The following is a 22,795-nucleotide window of genomic DNA, read 5'->3' as shown; positions in this document are numbered from 1 at the left end:
ACCTCCGCCTCCCAGGTTCAAGCAATTCTCATGCCTCAGCCTCTTTTAGTAGAGACGGGGTTTCACCGTGTTAGCCAGGATGGTCTCAATCTCAATCTGTATTTCAGGAATACAGATTCCTGAAATACAGATTCTCAATCTGTATGCAGGAATCTCAATCTGTAATTCCTGCAGCTGGAATTACAGGCAGGCACCACACACCTGGCTAATTTTTGTATTTTTAGAAGAGACGGGGTTTCACCATGTTACCCAGGTTGGTCTTGAACTCCTGGCCTCAAGTGATCCACCCGCCTTGGCCTCCCAAAGTGCTGGGATTACCGGCGTGAGCCACTGTGCCCGGCCAAAAGAATAGAATTCTTAATAGGAAGAGAAAACCTAGGATATAAACTAAGGCCCTATACTTAAAGCTTTAGTTCATCTTATCTCTAAGACCCTTTGAAAACTGCTGCTAAACATAAACTAGGCTCAACATAACCTTCTAGTTCCAAATTATGAAAGGAATCAAATATGTTACAATACAAATAAAGAGAACATCAGGAAGGAAGATGACAAGGGAAAGAAACAACAAAACAATGACATTAATCCTTGTTACCTATAGAACTGAATGTCTTTTTGTATAGACGTGAGATTATGTAACAGCACAAAACAATTGTCATAGTTCCAGAAGTATCCTCTCCCTATACTACTTGCAGTTCCCTGAATCTAACATAGAAATCCAAAGTAGCAGAAGAGAAATTCCAATTTTTCGCTGTTTTAAATTTAAGAAAAAGTGCCTAAAATGTAATAGTTTAAAAGTTGTGGCTGGGCGCGGTGGCTCACGCCTGTAATCCCAGCACTTTGGGAGGCCAAGGCGGGCGGATCACGAGGTCAGGAGATTGAGACCATCCTGGCTAACACGGTGAAACCCCGTCTCTACTAAAAAATACAAAAAAAAATTAGCCAGGCGTGGTGGCGGGCGCCTGTAGTCCCAGCTACTTGGGAGGCTGAGGCAGGAGAATGGCATGAACCCGGGAGGCGGAGCTTGCAGTGAGCCGAGATCACGCCACTGCACTCCAGCCTGGGCGACAGAGCAAGACTCCGTCTCAAAAAAAAAAAAAAAAAAAAAAAAAAAGTTGCACCGTTCCTTTGGCCATGCGTGGTGACTCACGCCTGTAATCCCAGCACTTTGGGAGGCCAAGGTGGGCTGATCATCTGAGGTCAGAACTTTGACACCAGCCTGGCCAACATGGTGAAATCCCATCTCTACTAAAAATACAAAAATTAGCTGGGCTAAAACAGGAGAATCGCTTCAAACCAGGAGGAGGAAGTTGCAGTGAGCCGAAATCGCGCCACTGCACTCCAACCTAGGCGACATACCGAGACACTGTCTCAAAAAAAAAAAAAAAAAAAAAAGTTGGGCCCACCATAAAATTGTACATAGTCACACCAAAACTGCGTGAAAAAAACAGAATATTTTTAAGGTAAGAGAGATCTGGATTCAAATCCCATTTTGTCACTTATTATATTCATCTATAAAATAATGGTTAAGACTTTTAAGACACAGTGATAATGTCTGCAACAGTGTTACGCAAATAAACAAATGTTCCCTCCCACTTTGCATTTCAGTTTGTTTCTAGATACAGAATATCTGTGTGTGGTTTCCAACTGTTTTTGTTTTCATTCATTTCATTCAACCAGTAAGTAGGGAAACCATGTGTTTTTAATAGTTTTCATTCAACCAATTAGTAGTCTTAATATAAATAGGACAGCACACACACTATCTAATGTCAGGCACCAAACAAGGAATATACTATAAAAACTAGAAAAAAAATTGTGCATATATGTACATATATGGGTATACATTGTATGTATGTGTGTGCATATATAGACATACATACTCTACTAAGAAAAGATACATGGTATAAGACTGTATACAAACAAAATATACTGTTAACTATATACTTCTAAGTCTACCCTGATAAGTAAGAGAAGGCTTCGAAGTCAAGCCAATTCTTGGAAAATACACTGGAATTTGCCAAGCAGGACAGAGGAGGAGGGCATTCTAAGCAGAAAATTCCAAAGATAGGGAGTCAAAGAAAACTATTTCATGTCTCCAAAATTACAAGTAATCTGGTATAGCTGGGGCATAAGGTTGATACAGAAGCAAGGCGAAAGAAGTAGGGAAATACGACCAACCAAAATCGACTCTGCCTTCTAATTTTTGAAGAGTAACATGAATACATTTTGCAAAATCATCTTACCTGGCTAGAGAAATCACATTACTACTCTGTAATTTAGAATGACATTTGAGATTTTTCCAAGCAACAACTTGACTCATTTCAACAGTTATCTCGGAACAACAGACAACTCCAGGCAACGTGTATACTTACTCAACTATGCTACAATAAAATCTGACTAAAATTATTAATTATTAAGATTTTTTTTAAATTAAGAAGCAAAGATCATGTTATCACTTCCAAGCGAGATGACCTCTGTTTTTACTCAGCATTCTAACAGAACTTCAGGCTTCATTTCCTAGCACCCCTCTTCCAATGATCCTACCACTCTTAGTCGTCAAAGAGCAAGAGGGGTAGGAAGGAATACACAGAACCCCTAACCTTCTCAAGAGTACAATACAGTCATCTCTCGGTATTTGCAGGGAATTGGTTCCAGGACCAACCCCCAATGAATACCAAAATCCAGGGATGCTCAAGCCCTGATATAAGATGGTGTAGTATTTGCATATAATCTATATACAGGTTCCTCTGTACCTTAAACCATCTCTAGATTACTTAACAATGTACACGCTATGTAAATAGTTGGTTACACAGTATTTTTTATTTGTATTTTTTGAATTGTTCTGCCGTTTTCTATTTTTAAAAATATTTCAATTCACAATTGGTTGAATCCCCAGATGTGGAATCTTGAATGTGTAAGACCAACTGTATTCTCCACCTGCATCAATACTGTAAGTATGCCTCTTTTCTATTCCTTGTTAAACATGCTCGAATATACTACAAATTCAAGCTAATTTCACGGTCATTCAATAGGAATTTTGAATCTACAATTCTTATCAAATCTTACAATCCTTGGAAGATGTCCCAAATCTCTATTTATTAAAAGTCCCTGAAACCATCTTCAAAAAACCCAACTTCCATTCCTACCAAATAATCATCACACATGCATTTACTCTATTCTGCTAAGCTGGGGTGGGGGGGTGGGGGGAGAAGTGCCAGCAACCAAGAGAACAACAGCAAGAAATAGTCTGAATAGTGCACTTGACCACCATACATCCAATTCAGTGAGCATACACACGCTTCAGAGTGTGAGAGAGAGATGGAGAAGTGCTATTCCCTCAGCTTGTCTCAGTCCCCACAGGATTCTCAAAAAGTCATGCTGCTATGGTCTGAAGACACGTATTTTTCCAACAACATGGCTCTTAAACTCCAACCACCTCACCCAGGACTCAACCATAGAAACAATAATGTTACAATGGTGAAAGTGAATGTCGCCATGGAAACTGTACTTTATGACCAATAGCAAGGTATTTAAGGATCAGTCTCACTACATGGGGTTTTTCCTTTCACGGTGAATCTAAAACCTGAGCTTGCTATTCCCTAAAATGGCTTTTTCTCATCAAACTTCTTAAAGGTCCAGTTCCCCCTTGGCAGCCTTCACCAAGACAAACAAAATGTCTTCTCTTTCACTCTGTGACTCTTCTCAAATATCAGCAATCCTTCTCAGACCAATTGGTTGTACTTCTCTACAGCTTTTCATAATGCTGACACCTGCCATCCCAACATCGTCTTCTTAAAATTCTCTTAAGTCTCTGGAAGTGCACAATCCTGAGTATTTTTCTACTCTTCTGGCCTATTCTTGCTTACTTCTCTTTTATGTAGTAGTTTTCCCTATACTTTTGTCCTCATACATATACATTACACATATACCCTCTTCCCCTTCTTGGTAAACCCAGTCATTTGCAGCTATCACATATTGTGCAGATGACCCATGAAGTCATCTTGTCCGGATCCCCAGAGCCATATTTGCAAGTACACTGTAAAATCTCCACCTGCATGTCATATTTATTCTGAAAACTAAACTGTCCAAACTACTCTTATAAAATCAGCTCATCCTCATGACTTTCCAGTCACCATCATTTTCCCCACTCAACCTCAGATACCAAACACGAGGTCTTCATTTATTGTTTAAAACACTATCTTTCCTGCCCCTGTATCTAATCAGTTCCTAAGAGCCATAAATTCTACTTTTATAAAGTATTCTGTATCTATTCCCTCCTTTTAAGTTCCCAACACTCTAACTCAGAGGCTCTGATATATTTTGCCTAGAGCAAACTGGGGTATTCAAACCCCAAGAAGGTACATGAAGATTTATAACTTAATAATTACAACTTTATCAGACTGGATAACTCTAAGGGATTTTCCAGACCCCAGCTTCCAGGGGTTTCTATCCCAAAAATGTGCCTGAGGGTTTTGGATCCAAGTCTTTTCCCTTCACCTTCTTGAATCTGAGAAAGGCATTATCTCTAAGCTAACTATCCGAAAGCTACTAGGATGCACTGCTCCAAGACAGAAAAAAACCTTCCACACTAAACAATGGAACCTTTTGAAATATTGATGAAAATGTTAAGTGATCAATTCTCTAAATACTGTAATGAATACTTTTACAAGTCAGATGGTTTTCAACCCTTTGTTGAAATATCTCAACAAATTTCAACAAAATTTCAAAAATACTGAAAGACTGAAAGCGCATTAAAAATAATTTTTGTAATTTTTTTGCACGAGTTGCAAGCAGTTCAAGAAAATGAGTGGCACTGCCAACAAAACCATTTCCATTCCCATTGACTTATTTATGCAACAAAATTTCTCAGTGCTTATAGCTCTTAAAATGAAAAGTAGAAATGATGTTAAGTATTATCTCATTTTAAGCAATAAATTCTATTTATCCATGAATACATAATTATTTTGTAAAATTCCCATCCATTTCATTAAGAGATGCCTTTTTGATAAAATGTTATTTACTAGGTTTTTTCAATTTGTAATATATTCTGGTTGATCAACCAAGTATTAATAATGGAAACTCAATAAAACTTTAAGTTTTATATTAACAGGAAATTCAAACTTTTAATTTCTTTTTACTTTTTAATTTTTGAGAGAGTCTCTCACGTGATCATGGATCATTGCAGCCTCGACCTCCCAGGATCACGCAGTCCTCCCAACTCAGCCTCCCTAGTTGGGACTACAAGTGCATGTGCCACTATGCCCAGGTAATTTTTTTTATTTTTTGTAGAGCTGGTGGTCTATGTTGCCAGGGCTGGTCTCAAACTCCTGTGCTCAAGTGATCCTCCTGCCTCAACCTCCTGAAGTGCTGGGATTACAGGTGTGAGCCACCTTGCCTGACATAAAATTTAAATTTCTCTTTACCTATTTTTGGTGCAAAGAAATGTGACTGGGCAATCAACTCTCAAGCATGAAAATATGAAAATATATCAAGGTAAATTTCTGTGTGGAAAATGAAAAGAGATAAAGAAAAAATGCAAGAGTCTCAATTTAAAGAATTTATTCATAATTTTTTTGTTTTATTTGTCTCTTACGGTCTTGCCTGAATATTTGTGAGTTTTAAAAAATGAATAGTGGGTATCCAAGTGCTATAGTATTTAGAGTCCATTTTAAAAAGTGATACAACTCTATGTTTAAAACACTGATATTTATAATACATTAGAAATTATATCCTTTGCAAATATGGTAAAATTTTATGGAGAAAATTTTGAATGTCAACTTTAAAATACATGATACAGAGTTTTCAAAATTATTTTAGTAGGTATGCAGTAATAAAGTTTAAAGCCCACAGTCCTAGACTGTTATTAATATAATTGCCTGGATCCATCTACTCCCAGCCTCCCCTCATTCGAACCCAGTTTATGTATCAGCACCACTTCAATCTTCCCACTCTGTTCAATACACCCCCTTGCACGCCCTCCCTCCTAACCCCCACCATTCCACCCCCTGATACGCCTCCCAGGCAGTCTGACTTAAGGTACCACTTTCTTTCTCATGCTGTAATTCAAGGGTCTCCAGGATCTGGCCCCAACCTAGTTTCCTCCTCTGTACACAGCCCATGTGGAGTCAATTTGCTGCAACATGCCCCACTACTTTTCTGTCTTATGTGGTTTCATCTGTTCCATTTCTGTCCTCTCTAACCTCATCTCAGCTTAAATTTACCTATTACTAACACCATCCAGGAGGCATTTTCTGTTTTCTAATTAAGAGTTCTTCCTTTTAATTCCCTGCCATCTTGGGTGCCCTTGCTTTTACTCCACCAATAATTGCAAAGTTTTTTTTCTTTTTTTTCATATTCTCCTACCTTCCCTTCTCCTCTCCCTCCCCAACATATATAAATTCCCTGAAGATTGTCTTGCTAAACTTTTTATTACCTAAAAAACAGAGTTCAATGCTTCTCATGGAGGCACATTCATTAACATTTGTTAATGAAAATGTAGTCCATAGGGATAATTGATGAGTCAAGAGTTTAATATACTTTATCCTTCTCTAAGATATTCACAAGCACATTAGCATATTAATACCTTGAGAAGTATCACACCAAAGAGAACTTTTTAATTTGTACAACCTTTTATCAAATTTGATCAAAACACCCTACTATTCCCTACATAATCTCTAATAATCCTACGTGAAACATAAAAAAGCTCATAGTGTACCCTTCTCTTCAGTTTTTCCCTAGATACTGCTCAGGCCACAATAAATTGGCCAAATTTTGTTTCCCATCTTTACATTTTAGAAAACGAAAGACAATGAGATACACCACAGAATAAGAGTTACCTTATAAAAATTTGGGGCTTTAAAATTATATTTTAACAAATAAATATACCAACAAATGAATAGGGAGGAAGAGCAGGCTCTTCTATAAAGCAGAATGTCAGCTAGTAAATGCAATTAATTCAGGCAAGAATCATCAACACATTCTAACACTAAATGGGTAAATGTTTGGAAACGGGGTATTTCCCTATTGTCAAATTATTTCCTTACTAATTACAATAGGAAAAACAGAATCTTTACAGTGGAGCAATTTGATAGACATCACCTCCACACTACCAGTAATGGACACTGCTATCAGGTGCTCCTTAATCTGAAGCACTGAGAAAACTACACTATCACTTATGTAGCAGTCCTGTCAAAAAATAAAAAAGAAAAAAGAAAGAAAGAAAGAAAGAATAACCTGAATCAAATCATGAGGAAACAGATAAAACCAAATGCACTCTTCAAAAATGTCAATATCATGAACGGTAAAGGCTGAGAAATTGTTCCAAACTAGTAAGTTACAGCAAAAGACAGCTGCCATAAGGACATTACTGGGGACATTTCAATATATACTACATATTCTATAACAGAATTGTAGCAATGTTAAATTTCCCAAATTTCATTACTATGATTGTAAAAGTGCCCTTGTTCTTAGGAGACACAGGCTAAAGGTCCCAATGACCACAACCTATTTTCAAAGGTACACCAAAAAACTAAGATTAATGTATAGATTACATTGTGTGTGTGTACATAACTGTACAGAGAACAAGCAAACTGGCAAAATGTTAACAGCTTAATTGAGGTGAAGAGTTGGGAATTCATTACAATACTTGTGCAGCTTTTGTATAGGTCTGAAAGTTTTCAAAATAACAAGTTTAATTAAAAATAATTTCATTATTTGACCCCAAATTAGGTTTATGGTCTTATTTAGCTTGGCCTGAAACATCAAGATTCATTCAATACTTATTTGACATTAAGTATTGATGAGATGTATTGCTGAACACTCTGTGATGAGTCAAGAATAAAAATGTTACAGATCTTGGATTTTATAGCACAGTGAAAGAGTTGGCCAACTACAGCTAGCGAGCCAAACTGGCCTACCTTCTGTTTTCGTAAATAAAATTTTATTGGATGACACTTACTTTCATTCATTTCTGTATTGTCATGGCTGTTTTTACCTTACAACAGCAGATCTGAGTAGCTGCAACAAAGATCATATGGTCCACAAAACCTAAACTATTTAATATTTGGCCTTTTACAGAAACTTTTCAACCCCTCATCTAGTGAGGTAGCAGAAACCCATAATTCACTACTTGGAGAAAGAAAATTAATGGAAATAGATAAATAACATAAATTTGAGGGACCACACAACTTAATCTTTATAGTCTCAAGCAACAGGTATGTCAAGCTTTAATTTTGTACTTTGCAGTAATATAAACAATGTTTATCAGAAACCCTTCCTTCAAATATCAATACTAAAAGCTTACTAAATCCTTAGAAACGCAAAATTGTCCTATAGCACAACTGAATTTAAGGCAAGAATAATTTGCTGAAGTATACTATATGTATATTCATATATGTATTTATTTATATATATACACCATATGTATAATGTATTTCTATTTATATAATACAGTAGTGGCATGTTTATCTAGCTTCAAGTTAGTTACCAAGATTATGTATACAAACAGTATTTAACAGAAAGGTAGTATAACAAAGCACTTGCTCTGATATACACTTGTGGATCTCCCAAACATTATAGATATTTGTTCCCTTCAGTGAGTAAAAATTTTCTTTGCAGTCTTAACACAATTACTTTGGTAGTAACCTTTTTTTCCACAGGTAATCCAAATACAAAATTTGAACTAACTCAGGTCCAAATTGCCACCAATCTTAAATAAATGAAGTATTGAATAAATGAGTTATTTCTATCAAAAATGAATTTCATAGATTTAAACATAAAAGTGATCTACATCAGGCTGGGTGCAGTGGCTCACCCCTGTAATTCCAGCACTTTGGGAGGCCAAGGCAGGTGGATTGCTTGAGCTCAGGAGTTCAAGGCCCGCCTAGACAACATGGCAAAACCCCATCTCTACCAAAAACACAAAAAAATTAGCTGGGCGTGGTGGTGCAGGCCTGTGGTCCCAGCTACTTGGGAAGCTGAGGTGGGAGGATTACTTGAGTCCAGGAAGCAGACGTTGCAGTGAGCCAAGATAGTGCCATTGCACTCCAGCCTGGGCAACAGAGCCAGACCCTGTCTCAAAAAAAGAAACAAAAACAGAAACATGGATAAATGAAAGTCAAAACCAAGTCAAAGACATATATGCCTTTGTATATGTCTTAAGTATCTGTAATATATAACGAACTCTCAAAATTTAATAAGAAAATGTCCCAATGAAAAGATGAGCAAAAGATGTGAAAAGGCACTTCACCAAAGGAGATAGTTAGATGGCAAATAAGCACATAAAGAGAGTAACATAATTAGCCATTAATGCAAATTCAAGCCACAAATTAATACTATTATACATTTAATAGAGTGGCTAAAATTAAGACTGCTCACACTAAGTGTTGACAATGATGACGAGGACCTGGAACTCTCATACACTTTTGGTGGGAATGGAAAATGATATAACCACTTTGGAAAACAGTTTGGCAGTTTTTCTTTTTTTTTTTTTTTTTTTTTGAGATGGAGTTTCGCTTGTTGCCCAGGCTGGAGTGCAATGATGCAATCTCGGCTCACTGCAACCTCCACCTCCCAGGTTCAAGTGATTCTCCTGCCTCAGCCTCCTGAGTAACTGGGATTACAGGCGTGCACCACCACGCTCGGCTAATTTTTTGTATTTTTAATAGAGACGGGGTTTCACCATGTTGGCCAGGCTGGTCTTGAACTCCTGATCTCAGGTGAGCCACCCACCTCAGCCTCCCAAAGTGCTGGGATTACAGGCATAAGCCACCGTGCTGGGCCGGCAGTTTCTTAAAAAGTTAAACAGCCATTCTACTTCTAGATGTATACCCAAGAGAAAGAACGTATATATTCACACAGACTTGTGTGTGAATGTTCACAGCAGCTTTATTTGTAATAGCAAAAAACTGGAGATGATCCAAAAATCCATTAACATTTTAAAGATAGAAAGCTGAGAAAAAGTTAACTCGCTCAGATTATAAAGAGAATAAATGGCAGGGCCAGAATATTAACTCAGGTCTAAAGGCTTACCAAGCCCAGTGTTCTTTCCCGTACACAAAACTATACTGAGGTATCTTCCAGAATGACTGCATGATAGATGCTCAAATACCAACCACATTCATATCAATAAGGCCAGAAAGTAAGTTAAGTTTGCTCCTTAGTCTAGGGAGATAAGAAGCTAAGATGACTTAAAAGTTAGGAGAGTTAAGAAAATGTGGAGGAAGAAGCATTGGTGGTGTCACCAGCTCAAAGATCTGTGCTAAAAGCAGAGCAGGTTCCAGACCCTCTTATAGAAATTAGAGGGAATACCTCCTCAGCCAAAATTCCATAGGTGTGCCATCTAGACTTCTGCCCAAAACACTAAGTTAGGTTTATTCTCAGCTCTAATTTAAAAACAACAACAAAACTCTAATTCAAATTTAGGAACTTTCAAATTCTTTTACTCCAAAATATATATAAAAAAAAAATACAAACATAGGAGCAAGGTAACAATAGTTTAATAAACATACATTCATTGTTTTGAGGAGACTGAGGGAAAAGTACCAGAAATAATAAACCAGAGACCAAACAAATGTGGCGGCAGACTTCTGAACTTTACCTCCTGAGGTCTATTTATCTTTCACAGGCAGGAACAAACAAAAAGTATGCATTTAGGTGTCTTGATTTTTTATTTTTTTGGAGAGGGGAGGGCAGTGGATCGCGTAGCTACAGGCCCAAGCATATTTACAAAGGGGTTTTTCTCTCTGTCTCTGTCCCTCTCTCTCTCTGTTTCTCTCTCTCTCTTTCAATTTTATGTGGGAAGTTGTTAGCAGAGGTATCATTAATTGATCCTACACACATGTGGGTACCACTGAAACCATTTTAAAAGCACTCTTTTCTAGGATATCAATGATATTATCTCTAAATAAAGATTTCTCCATCCAGGCTTGTTGGCAGCAGTCAAAACAGGCCACCAGGTCTCATGACTCACCCTCCCAAATCCCTATTTAACAATACTCCTAAATATGATTCATGTTCAAGGGCACCTTCCTAAGGTTTCTGAATGATTCCCTGGCCACTACTGGATACAGCCCCAATATTTTGCTCCTCACCTCCCCCAGCAGCAAGGACTCTAAGCTTATCAGAACTGGTTTTGAAACGTGGTAGGAGGGCCTGGAGATTCTGCACAGAGTGCGGTCTAGGTGGTTACCCTCAGTTAGTTCTGGACGCATCCTTCACTCTACTTCAACACCGTCCTTAAACCCGAAAAACAGCATAATGTAAAAGGATTCCAAAACTTCAACATGAAAAAAATTTGTTGTATGGCATACTCAATAACATAGCTTCAAAAACTTTTCAACGTCATGCTTAGTTACAGCTGAAATAAAAGTTAACGACTAAATAAGCTGTCTTATACCCAAGTTCCATCCTCTCTATCATTCTCCAGGTGTAAACTAAACCACATGCAGCATCCCAGATTAATTTTCAAGGGTACTTTAAGAACGAGTTCAAAGAAATTGCCTGTACAAGTTTGGGTTGATCAATATTTTAAACTGGGCCATTTAAGAAAATATTCAAAATACGATATTTAGAATCAGAAGGCCTAGCTTAAAATTCTGTCTAAACTTAGGAGTTTTGTTTCTTTAGTCCCTTTGGGCATTAGTCAACTTACTTATTACTATTAGAATACCATAGCCTACACATCACAGGACTGCTGTGAAGAATAACCTGTGTATGAAAAGCACTGTAAACTAAGCGTTACATAGCCATTCTTTAAAAATAACATTCTTCAACATATTACTTTGATAAAAGTTTAAGTTCTAATGAAACTCCTTCAATGAAATTATTTTTACAAGCATTAGCTCATCAAATCTTAACCGTATCTTAGTCTCATTTCATTTTAGGAATCTACCAACTTAAATGTGAATCAAAATTGCATCTCTGGAAACTAAAACAGAAATCTGAAATAATTTTTTCTAAACATCTACAGTTTTGTATTGTCTCCCATTATTTAAGGAACATAATTAAATACAAAAAGTTAAAAAGGGTTTACCCAACTCTGAAATCTGCTGAGATAACCTATATTCAAATGGAGTCACTGGTTTGCTTTCAATTTGAAATTCAAAGTATTTCATGATACAGTACTGAAAGTATCACTTTTAAACTTAACTACATATGGTTTTTATTGCATTATTCTCCTAACTTTTTTTTTTTGAGACGGAGTCTTGCTCTGTCGCCAGGCTGGAGTGCAGTAGCACAATCTTGGCTCACTGCAACCTCTACCTCCTGGGTTCAAGCAACTCCCCTGCCTCAGCCTCCTGAGCAGCTGCGACTACAGGTGCACGCCACCATGCCCAGTTAATTTTTTTTTGTATTTTAGTAGACATTTCACCATGTTGGCCAGGATGGTCTTGATCTCCTGACCTCGTGATCCGCCCACGTCGGCCTCCCAAAGTGCTGGGATTACAGGCACGAGCCACTGCACCCAGCCTATTCTCCTAAATTTAAGAGTACCTGATAATGATTTCATTTACTTACCTTTATAAGTTACTTGATAAAAGTTCTAATGAAACTCCTTCAATGAAATTATGTGTACATATATATTGTGTATATATGTGTGTATATGTGTATACATATGTGTATACATGTGTATATATGTGTGTATATGTGTATACATGTGTGTATACATGTATGTGTATACATGTGTGTACATGTGTATACATATATGTGTGTACATGTGTATACATATGTGTGTACATGTGTATACATATGTGTGTATATAGTGTGTATATGTGTATACATGTGTACACACACATACACACACACACACACACACACACAAAATACCATCCATTTTTCCCTCATTAGGATTTTTTTTTCCTCCAAAGGTTATCAGTCAAGTCAGTCTTTTATCAACCTTTTCCCCGACTCTATGCCTCTGTACAGAGACAGGCTTAAAACAAATCAAACTGAAAGACCTGAGACTCTTAGCAATGTCCAGCAATGCCCCTCTTTCAAGTCCTAGACTCCAGCTAGGTCCTTTCCTAGATCATCTGCACAACAGAACTTACTGTCTCTTCCCTCATAGTCCAGGTTCTGCATTTAGGAAGGTCAACCAAGATTCTAGAGCTTGACCAGAAAATAATTTCTTCCCATCCCAAGGGCCAACTTACACCTAGCTTGGCTGAAGTATTAGGACTTGTTTACAACTACTCTGGAGGTTGGCCTCCATACTCTGGAGTTTTGCCATAGACAGAGAAACTCAGGCTCATGAGGAGATAACCGTGTTGTAAGGGCAGCCCAAGCTCCATTCCTCTACCTTCGGGTCCTCTACCTTCTCCAGCTTCTCCAGGATGTGACAGCTTTCTCAGTCCTTTACCAACCATCTTGCTCTCTAAGGAGGCACCATGGCCCAGTGTTCCTCCTCATTCTTTCTCCCTTCACAAGAGATGGGAAGTGGTCCTTCAACTGGCCATATGTCCAAAAGTCCTTTGTTCCTGAATATTCTGGGTAAAGGTATCACCTGTAAAAACTTTAGTAACTGAGAAAAATAAGCAATTACTCTAACAAAGCCTTCAACCAAATTATGAATATGCAAATAACTATTGTGCCTTCAATGTCTGTTTTATCCTAAATTAAAATACACAGGAAACAGAATCTTTAAAAATTAGTTGCGGCTGGGCGCAGTGGCTCATGCCTGTAATCCCAGAACTTCGGGAGGCCAAGGCAGGTGGATCACCTGAGTTCGGGAGTTCGAGACCAGCCTGATCAACATGGAGAAACCCCATCTCTACTAAAAGTACAAAATTAGCCAGGCGTGGTGGCACATGCCTGTAATCCCAGTTACTTGGGAGGCTGAGGCAGGAGAATCACTTGAACCCGGGAGGCAGAGGTTGCGGTGAGCCGAGATCGCGCCATTGCACTCCAGCCTGGGCAACAAGGGTGAAACTCCATCTCAAAAAAAAAAAAAAAAAAATTTAGTTGCAAGCATTGGCAGCATCTGTAAGTACCTTCATTCTGTAAGGTTCAACATCAGTGTTTCCCTCTCTGCTCTTCTTTTAAGCTTCCGTTGCTCTTTTCTCATAACAGCAAACATAACCATAATCATCGCTGTTTACCAGGAATTGTTCCAAGTGCTTCAGAGGCACTAACTCATGTACAGCCCTGAACAACTCTATGAAGTAGGTAATATTTCTTATGCCTACTTACAAATGACAAAACTGAGGCATTGAGAGGTTAAGTGAGTTGCCCAAGTCTGCCCAAAAAGACACTGCTAAGACGAAGAACAGAGCAGCCTGGCTCCAGTGGTAACTGTAATACTGTACTGTACACCTAGATTCAAAACTGCTTGTAAACCACTAGAGGGCATGGGTTGTGCCCATCCTTCTCAGAGCTCCATCCCCAGTACCGGGCAGAGTCTTGAAACTCATGGGAGAATTTTTCACAGGTATGCCTTCCCCTCTATACTGTGCTTCTTGGCGGCTAGGGAAGAAACTGACACTGCATTTCATCCTTCAGGAGTGAGAAGTTTTTGCTCCAGTCATAAATACTTGATGAATAAATGAATCTTCTATTTACGAAGTCGAACATAAATATAAAAAGCCCTCCTCGAGGTAACATAATCAGGGCCACTTCTCCAATCCTAACCTGGCAAGAGATCTGAAATCAACAGCTGCCTTAAATAATATCTGAAACTTACTATTAGGCAGATAAGTGGCTTAAGGTAAACATTAAAGAAAATGTTAAACCTGCCCTTCACTACATAAGTACTGCTCCCTTTAAGAGAGCTGTTTTGAGCCACCCCACTAAAAACACAGACTTAGCAAGTTTGGATGTGGTTCATTTACTTTAAAGATAAATTACTCGTTTCAGATAATCCATCTAAATAGTAAATCCCCCTTACTTTACTCAAAACAACCAGGAATCTAAAAATTAAGTTTACTCTGAGTAAGGGAACCACATTAGACAATGCTAAGGATTAACTACAGAGTATTTAAGAGAGTAATTTCAAACTGCAGCCATCTCCGAAATTACTTATACAGGTGTAAGACAGTCAATCTCAGCATCCAGTAGGCTTTCCACTAAACAGACCACAATTCTACTACGGTTATTATCTCAACTCAGAACGATTTCTTGGTCCCTTATGTATCCCATGATCTTCGCTTATATATTTTGCACACTCTTCATTTTTAAAACGCATCTCAAAACCTATTGATTTTTTGATGGGTCACTATTTTGGAAGATTAGCATGAATAGAAACTATTTTAAGTTAACTGCAATTTGTCACTTCTTTCAATACAAACCTGCTTAACTCTTTTGTCTTTTCTATCGTGGCCCAAATTATTTTCTGAGGCTTAGAAAAGTACATATAAGACGAAAAATTCCTTTCTAAATATCAATTCCGTCGACATCAGGAAATGTCAAAAACTTTGTCTTTCTAAAAATAAAAGCGTCAACTCTTTAAAAACTTCAGTACCTCAAAGGAAAGCTGCACTGTTAACACTGAAGGAGGGCTGGGTGATTTCTGAACATCTGCATTAAAGAAATATGCTCTCCAAACCTAGTAATTCCTGAGGAGGCCACACCTTCTAACCTTCCCGTAATCCACTAATCAAATCGGGAGCAATCTAAAAACTGCTACCAGCCTAAGTAAAATGACAGGTATGTCATCCTCAAACAATCCAAAACCGGGTCCGGGAGCCCAGACGGCTAGCCGGGGCCCAGGCTGCCCCCCAGGCGCTCCTGGAAGAGCGACTCTAAGGAAACACACCTCCCGCGCGACCCTCTTCCTTCCCAGAGTGACGGGGGAAGGGGACACCAAGGGCAGAAACACACCCAAACCCCACTTCAAATCCTGCCCCACCGTTTCTCCTTCCAAAACAGCCGCGCCAGTGCTGAGCCCGCAGGCGATTCGGGGGCGCCCGGAGAAGAGAGCGAAGGGCGGAAAGCGAACTTGGGCGTTACTCCGGGCGTCTCCCTCCCCCAGCGGAACCTGGGCGCGCCGTTTCCTCACGGACGCGAGATTTTCCCCCCAAATCGCCACCCCAGCCCGCCTGGGGCCGCCCTCGCCCACCGTCCCCTCAGCCAGCCAGGGCCCGGCCCAGGCCGCGCCGCCGCCCGCCCTCCCCGGCAGCTCCCCGCGGACTGCCAGGCCACCGCGAGGCCGGGGCACTCACATCCGTCTGCGTCCTCCTGCAGGTCCTCCTGGAGCAGCGAGAGGTCTGCGCCGAGGGGAGAGAAGAAAGGCCCGGTCAGCGCCCCGAGGCCCGGCGCGACGCGCCCCCCGCCCGCCCCCCCGCCCCGGCGGCGCCTTCCCGCGCCGGGACCCCACGCCGGCCCCGGCCCGGCAGCCACTCAGGGCTGCGGCGGAGGGCGGGTGGGCGCGAGGAGCCGCCGCCGCCGCCGCCCGGAGAGCAGGGGGCCACGTACCCGCCATCTTGTGGTCGCCCCCTCCTCCGCGGCCGCCCGGGGATCCGGGGCTACATGGAGCGGCGCGAGCCGGGGAGCCGGTGGACGCGCGCGGGAGGGGCGGCGGGGAGGAGGAGGGCCGGGCTGGCGGGGGCGCGCGCGCGGGGCGGGCCGAAGGCCCAGGCCTGCCGCGGGCGGCGCGGTTCCCGGCCGCGGGGGACACCGGCCGCGCCCCGCCCCGCCCCGCCTGCCCCTCCGCGCGGCTCCCGGGCGACCGGCGCTCCCGCCTCCCGCCTTTCCCGCTCCTTGCCGGGCCCCGGCTCGGCAACGCGCGCTCACACCCCCCTCCCGAGCCCCCCTCACGCCGAGCGCTGCGGACGGGGGCGCGCAACCTGCCGCCGGCCGGGACCCTGCGGCGAGTGCCGGAACCCGGCCGGGCGGGGCCTCCCGCGGCCCGGCCGCTTTATTGGGTCACCGGCCTCGCCCACCGCCCTGCCAGCCGCAGCCATCTCGGCGGGCGCGCCGCTCGCAGCCAGCGCCCCATCCCCAGGCCTGCACGTACGTCGTCGGCGATCCGGGGCCGGGGGCGGCTCCGAGGTCGGCGGGGCCGGGGTCCCACCTCCTCGTGGAGGAAGCGCCGCCTCCCCACCCGCCCGGGGCCCTCGCCAAGTGGCTGCTAACAAAGCCCAGGGCCCGGCTGCGGGGTGGTTGACTGACAAAGTCATGCCTGCCTGGCCAGCTTCCTCGTGCAGCACGGTGAAGGCTGGGGCGCCGGGTTTTTACTCCCACGTCCTGCCAACTCGAGCTGACAAGGCGGGCAATCCACCAGCGGGAGCGTTGGCAGGCCCGGGGTCAGATCCTGATTCAGCCAGTTAATTGGTAGGAGTGGGGCCCATTTGTAGAATGAAGGTGATACCTGCCTCGTGGGGTTATTGGCATTAAATGAAGAATGTAGGGAACCTAGCACGGTTCTTGATATCTAGGAGGTGCTCGGTGAAGGGTGCCTATGATTCGCTTTGTCTTTTAAATACTTTCGGCAGCACTTGAGGTGTTAAAGTCTGTATCCCAGACTTTATTAGTCTTGTTGTTTTACGTGACTTAAGCGATTAGCTCAAACGCCCAAGTTCAAAATGGGGCTAAACCCAGGTTTTCCGACACGGTTCAACCTCCATGACTCTATCTCCAGCTCCACCCAAGGCCTCCAAAATGGTAGTCTTCTAAAGTGACCAACAAAACACCAAGCTGTGTCATGGTGCCACTTTGGCGATGTGGTCTCTTAGGAGAGGGAATTCTAAATAGTTAATTAGCTTGTTCCTTTCTACGTTGTAGTCTTGACCAAGGACAATGTATTGGCATTTAATGCCATTGAAGATTTAAGAGACTAAGCAATCAGATCCTCTGAGATTCCTAAATCTGTGTAATAAAATGGGTTCTACACATAGCTATTCCAAAAAATTCCGTCAGATATTACTAACAAGACAGACAGATTATAATCTGTATGAAATTTCTAGGAGTAATAAAAATCAGAATAGACCCCGTAACCCCGAGTATGTGTCTAATTTTCTCAACTATAAAATAATTAAAACTAAAGGCCGTTTCTCTTCCTCCCTTGGTGAATGCCCTTATGTGAATTCAGCTGACACACTCAGAATGACAAAGGAGTTAGAAATTCACATCAACAGCAATTGGTCCCAACTGACTCAAACCATGAGAATTCTGCCCTGCTGAGATACCTTGTCAGTATCTACCACTTTAGCAATTCTGGATAAATGGGGGAAGAAAGAGCCAAATCAGCTTTTTTTTTTCATTAAAAAGCAAATTTTTTTTTGAGCCAGAGTCTTGCCTTACGTAGCCCAGGCTGGAGTGCAGTAGCACAATCATGACTCACTGTAACCTCGAACTCCTGGCCTCGAGAGATCCTCCCATCTCAGCCTCCCAAGTAACTGGAACTACAGGCACAGGCCACTCCACCTGGCTAATTTATTTTTAAAATTTTTGTAGGGACGTCGTTCTACTATGTTGCCCAGGTGGGTCTTGAACTCCTGGCCTCAAGCAATCCTCTGGCCTTGGTCTCCCAAAGCGCCAGGATTACAGGTGTGAGCCACCAAATCCGGCCCAAATCAGCTCTTTATTCTAACTGGTGGTCTCACTGCAACAACACAAAATCTACAGAGTGCCAGCTGTGCTTCAGCCACCGGATGCACAAAGACAAAACTGTCTTGATCTACACAGTCGAGTTAATAGTTCTCAGTAATCATGATAAAATAGGGGCTATGTACCAAATGCTAGCCTAGGATATGGAACAACTAATTCTGCCTTTGGTAGCTAGGCCTCAATAAGTTTTATCTCAGTATTCTGTGGGAAGGGCAGCAAAGGAGGAGGATCTGTATCATTTTTCTGTATTCAAGAGCTATGCATTTGATTATCATCTTAGCTGAATTACACATTGCAACAAGTGCCTCTAAGCAGTATGGTTTTTAGATATTTCAGTGACGGTATCATTCATGGTTCAGCACAAGTATGTGTTTCTTGCATTTCACTTTCTCTCACTCTCCTTTCTAAAAGAAAGGAGTTTTTAAACCAGTGTTTACAAACTGCACTCTGTCCCCTTCTTGTAAGAAATAATATTTAAACAAATAATAGCAATCATTATTCTACATACCTTTAACCCAGCTTCACTTACAATGCAGCTTGTGGATGGCAGAGCTGTGTGTTGTCCGTGGTCAGACACACAGGAAGTCTGAATTGTTATCCTGCTCTGCCACTGAAATGTGTAAAATATAAGGGAAGTGTCCCAAGTCATTTTTCTAAAAGCATCATCCAACTATGTAAGTACTAAGGCCTGCATTTTTAAGAATAAGTCCTCTTCCAAATGATAATGAAAGGGTTTTTGTTTGTTTTTGAGACAGGCTCTTGGTCTGTCACCCAGGCTGGAGTGCAGTGGTGCAGTCTCAGCTCACTGCAACGTCCACCTCCCAGGCTCTGGCAGTCCTCCCACCTCAGCCCCCTGAGTAGTTGGGACTACAGGTGGGCGCCACCACACCCAGCTAATTTTGGTATTTTTTTGTAGAGACAGGGTTTTGCCATGTTGCCCAGGCTGGTCTCAAACTCCTGGGCTCAGGTGATCTGCCTGCCTCGGCCTCCCAAAGTGCTGGGGTTATAGGCATGAGCCACTGTGCCTGGCCACAGTGACAATTTTTCTTAGCAGCCAGTGAGCCTTGGAAATTAATGTGTCTGGCTTTTCAACCACAAACAAACATAAAAAAAATCATGGGGAAAACATTGCTAATAAACAAAACCCACCTGATGTTGCTTGCCACTATCATGTTTGTTAATTTTTGTATCGGTGATTGAACCATTCACTTTTTTCTTCAGAATTATCGTTCCTGAAACTGAAAGTATATAAAGACAGCGCTGTTATTTATTGTTTTAAATGATGAAAAGAAAAACAATCTGAAAAATGGAGAAATACGTGATTAAAAATGATTTTTAAACAAATATTTATTTGCTTTTTTTAAATGAAATTTGCCTGTCATCTTTGCACAGGGGCCATGCTAATCTTCTTTGTATCAGTGTAATTTTAGTCTATGTGCTGCTGAAACAAGCACATTAAACAAATTTTTACCATTCATTTCATTCATCTCTTTTTTTGAAGCCAGGTTGACAAAATGTCCCTCATAGACTCATTTTCAAACAAGAAGAACAATTTTTAGGCCATGTATGATGGCTCACGCCTGTAATCCCAGCACTTTGGGTGGCTGAGGTGGGCAGATCACCTGGGGTTGGGAGTTTGAGACCAGCCTGGCTAACATGACGAAACCCTGTCTCTACTAAAAATACAAAAAATTAGCTGGGCATGGTGGCACATGCCTGTAATCCCAGCTACTAGGGAGGCTGAGGCAGGAGAATCACTTGAACCCGGGAGGCAGAGGTTGCGGTGAGCCGAGATCACGCCACTGCACTCCAGTCTGGGACACAGAGTGAGACTCTGTCTCAAAAAAAAAAAGGAACAATTAAAAAAAACTAATTGCCAGTCTCTTACCTAAAGCCTCCTATACATTTCTATAAATTGTATAAAGGTAAGGACAGACGCAGTGGCTCACGCCTGTAATCCCAGCACTTTGGGAGGCTGAGGCGGGCAGATCACAAGGTCAGGAGATCGAGACTATCCTGGCTAACACAGTGAAACCCAGTCTCTACTAAAAATACAAAAAAATTAGCCAGGCATGGTGGCGGGCACCTGTAGTTCCAGCTACTTGGGAGGCTGAGCCAGGAGAATGGCGTGAACTCAGGAGGCAGAGCTTGCAGTGAGCTGAGATCGAGCCACTGCACTCCAGCCTGGGTGACAGAGCGAGACTGTCTCAAAAAAAAAAAATTGTATAAAAGTAAATATTTGTGAAATTGTACTTGTCCTCCTCTCTATGCTTCTTCTATCTCCCTTTAAAGCTCCCTGTCAAGGTGACATTCTGAATGTGAAGCCTTAGCCTTTCCCAGAGCTTTCATAGTTTTTCAAAGATATTTGATCTCTTTATTCACATCAGCTAAAGAGACATTTTCCCACACTGTGCTTAAGAAAGGAGAGAGAGAGAGAGAGAGAGAGAGAGAGGAGAGAGAGAGAGAGAGAGAGAGAGATAGAGAGAAATTTTAATGTCTTTTAATTTCTTTAATTTCTTTTAATTTCATTAAGAGAAAACAAAGATGTTTAAACAGTGAGCACTAAATGGATTAGAGTGGCAGTAGTAAATTTCCTTTGTGCCTTTCTCTTAGAATTCAGAAAGCTTTAGTTGCAATCCCATTCAAAGCAATATGGGAGAGGCTTCCACAATGCCTGGCACAGAGTATGTGTGGAGGAAATGCTTATCATTTTAGATGCTTATTATTTTAAATGCTTAAATGTTTATTATTCTGAATCTGAATGGATGAGTCAAGTTGAACCAGGAAATAAACCATAGCAAACCACATATTCAAACCCAGATAAGTTCAGTGGTTAACTGCCCTGACGCTAAGCTCCCTTCACACTAAGGCTGCTCTATGGTAATATGATTCAGAAGAAATTACTTCCATTCTCATTTCACTTCTTTGTAACTCTTTGTAACAAATTGCTTGTGTCTCTGGTCCTTGGTTCCTTCCTTTGGTGGGAAAAATATTGGCACAATGATGCAATACAATTCCCAGACTAGATAGCTAATACATTTTCTAACTTTTTATTTAGAAACAATTATGGATTTACATGAAGTTTCAAATGATGTGCCAGGATGTCCTATGTCCCCTTCACACCAGTTCCCCCAATGGTAATATTACCGTATATATGAAACATTTTTCAGAGCGTGTGCCAGGCATTTTAAGCGCTTTTTCTTTTCTTTTCTTTTTTTTCTTTTTTTTTTTTTTTTTCTGAGATGGAGTCTCGCTCCATCACCCAGGCTGGAGTGCAGTTGCACAGTCTCAGCTTGCTGCAACCTCCGCCTCCCAGGTACAAGCAATTCTCCTGTCTCAGTCTCCTGAGTAGCTGGGACTACAGGCACCCACCACCATACTCAGCTAATTTTTGTATATATATATATATATATATATATTTTTTTTTTTTTTTGTACAGACGGGGTTTCACCATGTTGGCCAGGCTGGTCTCAAACTCCTGACCTCAAGTGATCCACCTGCCTTGGCCCCCAAAGTGGTGGGATTACAGGTGTGAGCCACCGCGCCCAGCCTGTTAAGCGCTTTTATGTGCTTTCTGATTTATTTAAAACAGCCCTGTGAAGTAGAAATTGACATTACCATTTTAAAAATAAAGGAAATCGAAGCTCAAAAAGGTTGGGTATTTTGACAAAGATCAAAAAGCAAATAGGGTGCCTGGCACGGTGGCTCACACCTGTAATCCCAGCACTTTGGGAGGCCGAGGAGGGTGGATGACTTGAGGCCAGGAGTTCGAGACCAGCCTGGCCAACATGGTGAAACCCTGTCTCTACTAAAAATACAAAAGTTAGCTGGGTGTGGTGGCACACACCTGTAATCCCAGCTACTCAGGAGACTGAGGCACTAGAATCGCTTGAACCCGGGAGGTGGAGTTTGCAGTTAGCCAAGATCATGCCACTGTACTCTGGCCTGGGTGACAGAGTGAGACTGTCTCAAAAAAAAAAAAAGAAAGAAAGAAAGCAAATAGGGAAATTAGGATTCAAACACTGGAATCCTGATTCTAAATAATAGCAATAGCATTTGCATATCCTCACATTCATTGCTTTTCTGTCAAAATGGTCCTTCTTCAACTTCTTTCATGTTAAGAGAACTTCTAGCCTTTCAACATGTATGGTCTTGGTATAATCTCTAATTCCATCTAAGTCATCACTGTTCCCTGAGGATTTTGTCATTGAAACATTTTAGGAGTCACCTCTTCACTCCATTTCTCACTCAATATCCT

General features: G+C 41.5%; 1 protein-coding gene and 1 non-coding gene across 8 annotated transcripts in view; both read right to left on the bottom strand.

The window, feature by feature from the left end:
• PPP4R1 (protein phosphatase 4 regulatory subunit 1) overlaps positions 1-16,538 on the bottom strand; it is a 71,776-nt gene extending 55,238 nt beyond the window's left edge. For 5 of the 7 annotated variants that reach the window (XM_024235794.3, XM_063716836.1, XM_063716838.1 and 2 more), the window contains exons 1-2: positions 16,405-16,537; positions 16,152-16,196 (exon numbers count right to left, since the gene is read on the bottom strand). In XM_024235794.3, coding sequence (XP_024091562.1) covers positions 16,152-16,196; positions 16,405-16,411 — 52 coding nt within the window. In that variant the 5' untranslated portion in view covers positions 16,412-16,537. Of the gene's footprint in view, positions 1-13,309; positions 13,616-16,151; positions 16,197-16,404 lie in introns of those variants that run through there. The other 2 variants (XM_024235796.3, XM_054537631.2) reach the window with 2 other exon arrangements.
• A 3,344-nt stretch (positions 16,539-19,882) lies between these two features.
• On the bottom strand, positions 19,883-19,991 carry LOC112130050 (U6 spliceosomal RNA). The gene has a single exon (XR_002912362.2). It is a non-coding gene; the product is annotated as a U6 spliceosomal RNA (small nuclear RNA).
• Between the last annotated feature and the right edge of the window lie 2,804 nt (positions 19,992-22,795).

This window comes from Pongo abelii, chromosome 17, assembly GCF_028885655.2.
Source record: "Pongo abelii isolate AG06213 chromosome 17, NHGRI_mPonAbe1-v2.0_pri, whole genome shotgun sequence".
NCBI lineage: Eukaryota > Metazoa > Chordata > Mammalia > Primates > Hominidae > Pongo > Pongo abelii.
This window is presented reverse-complemented; position numbering and strand designations above follow the sequence as displayed.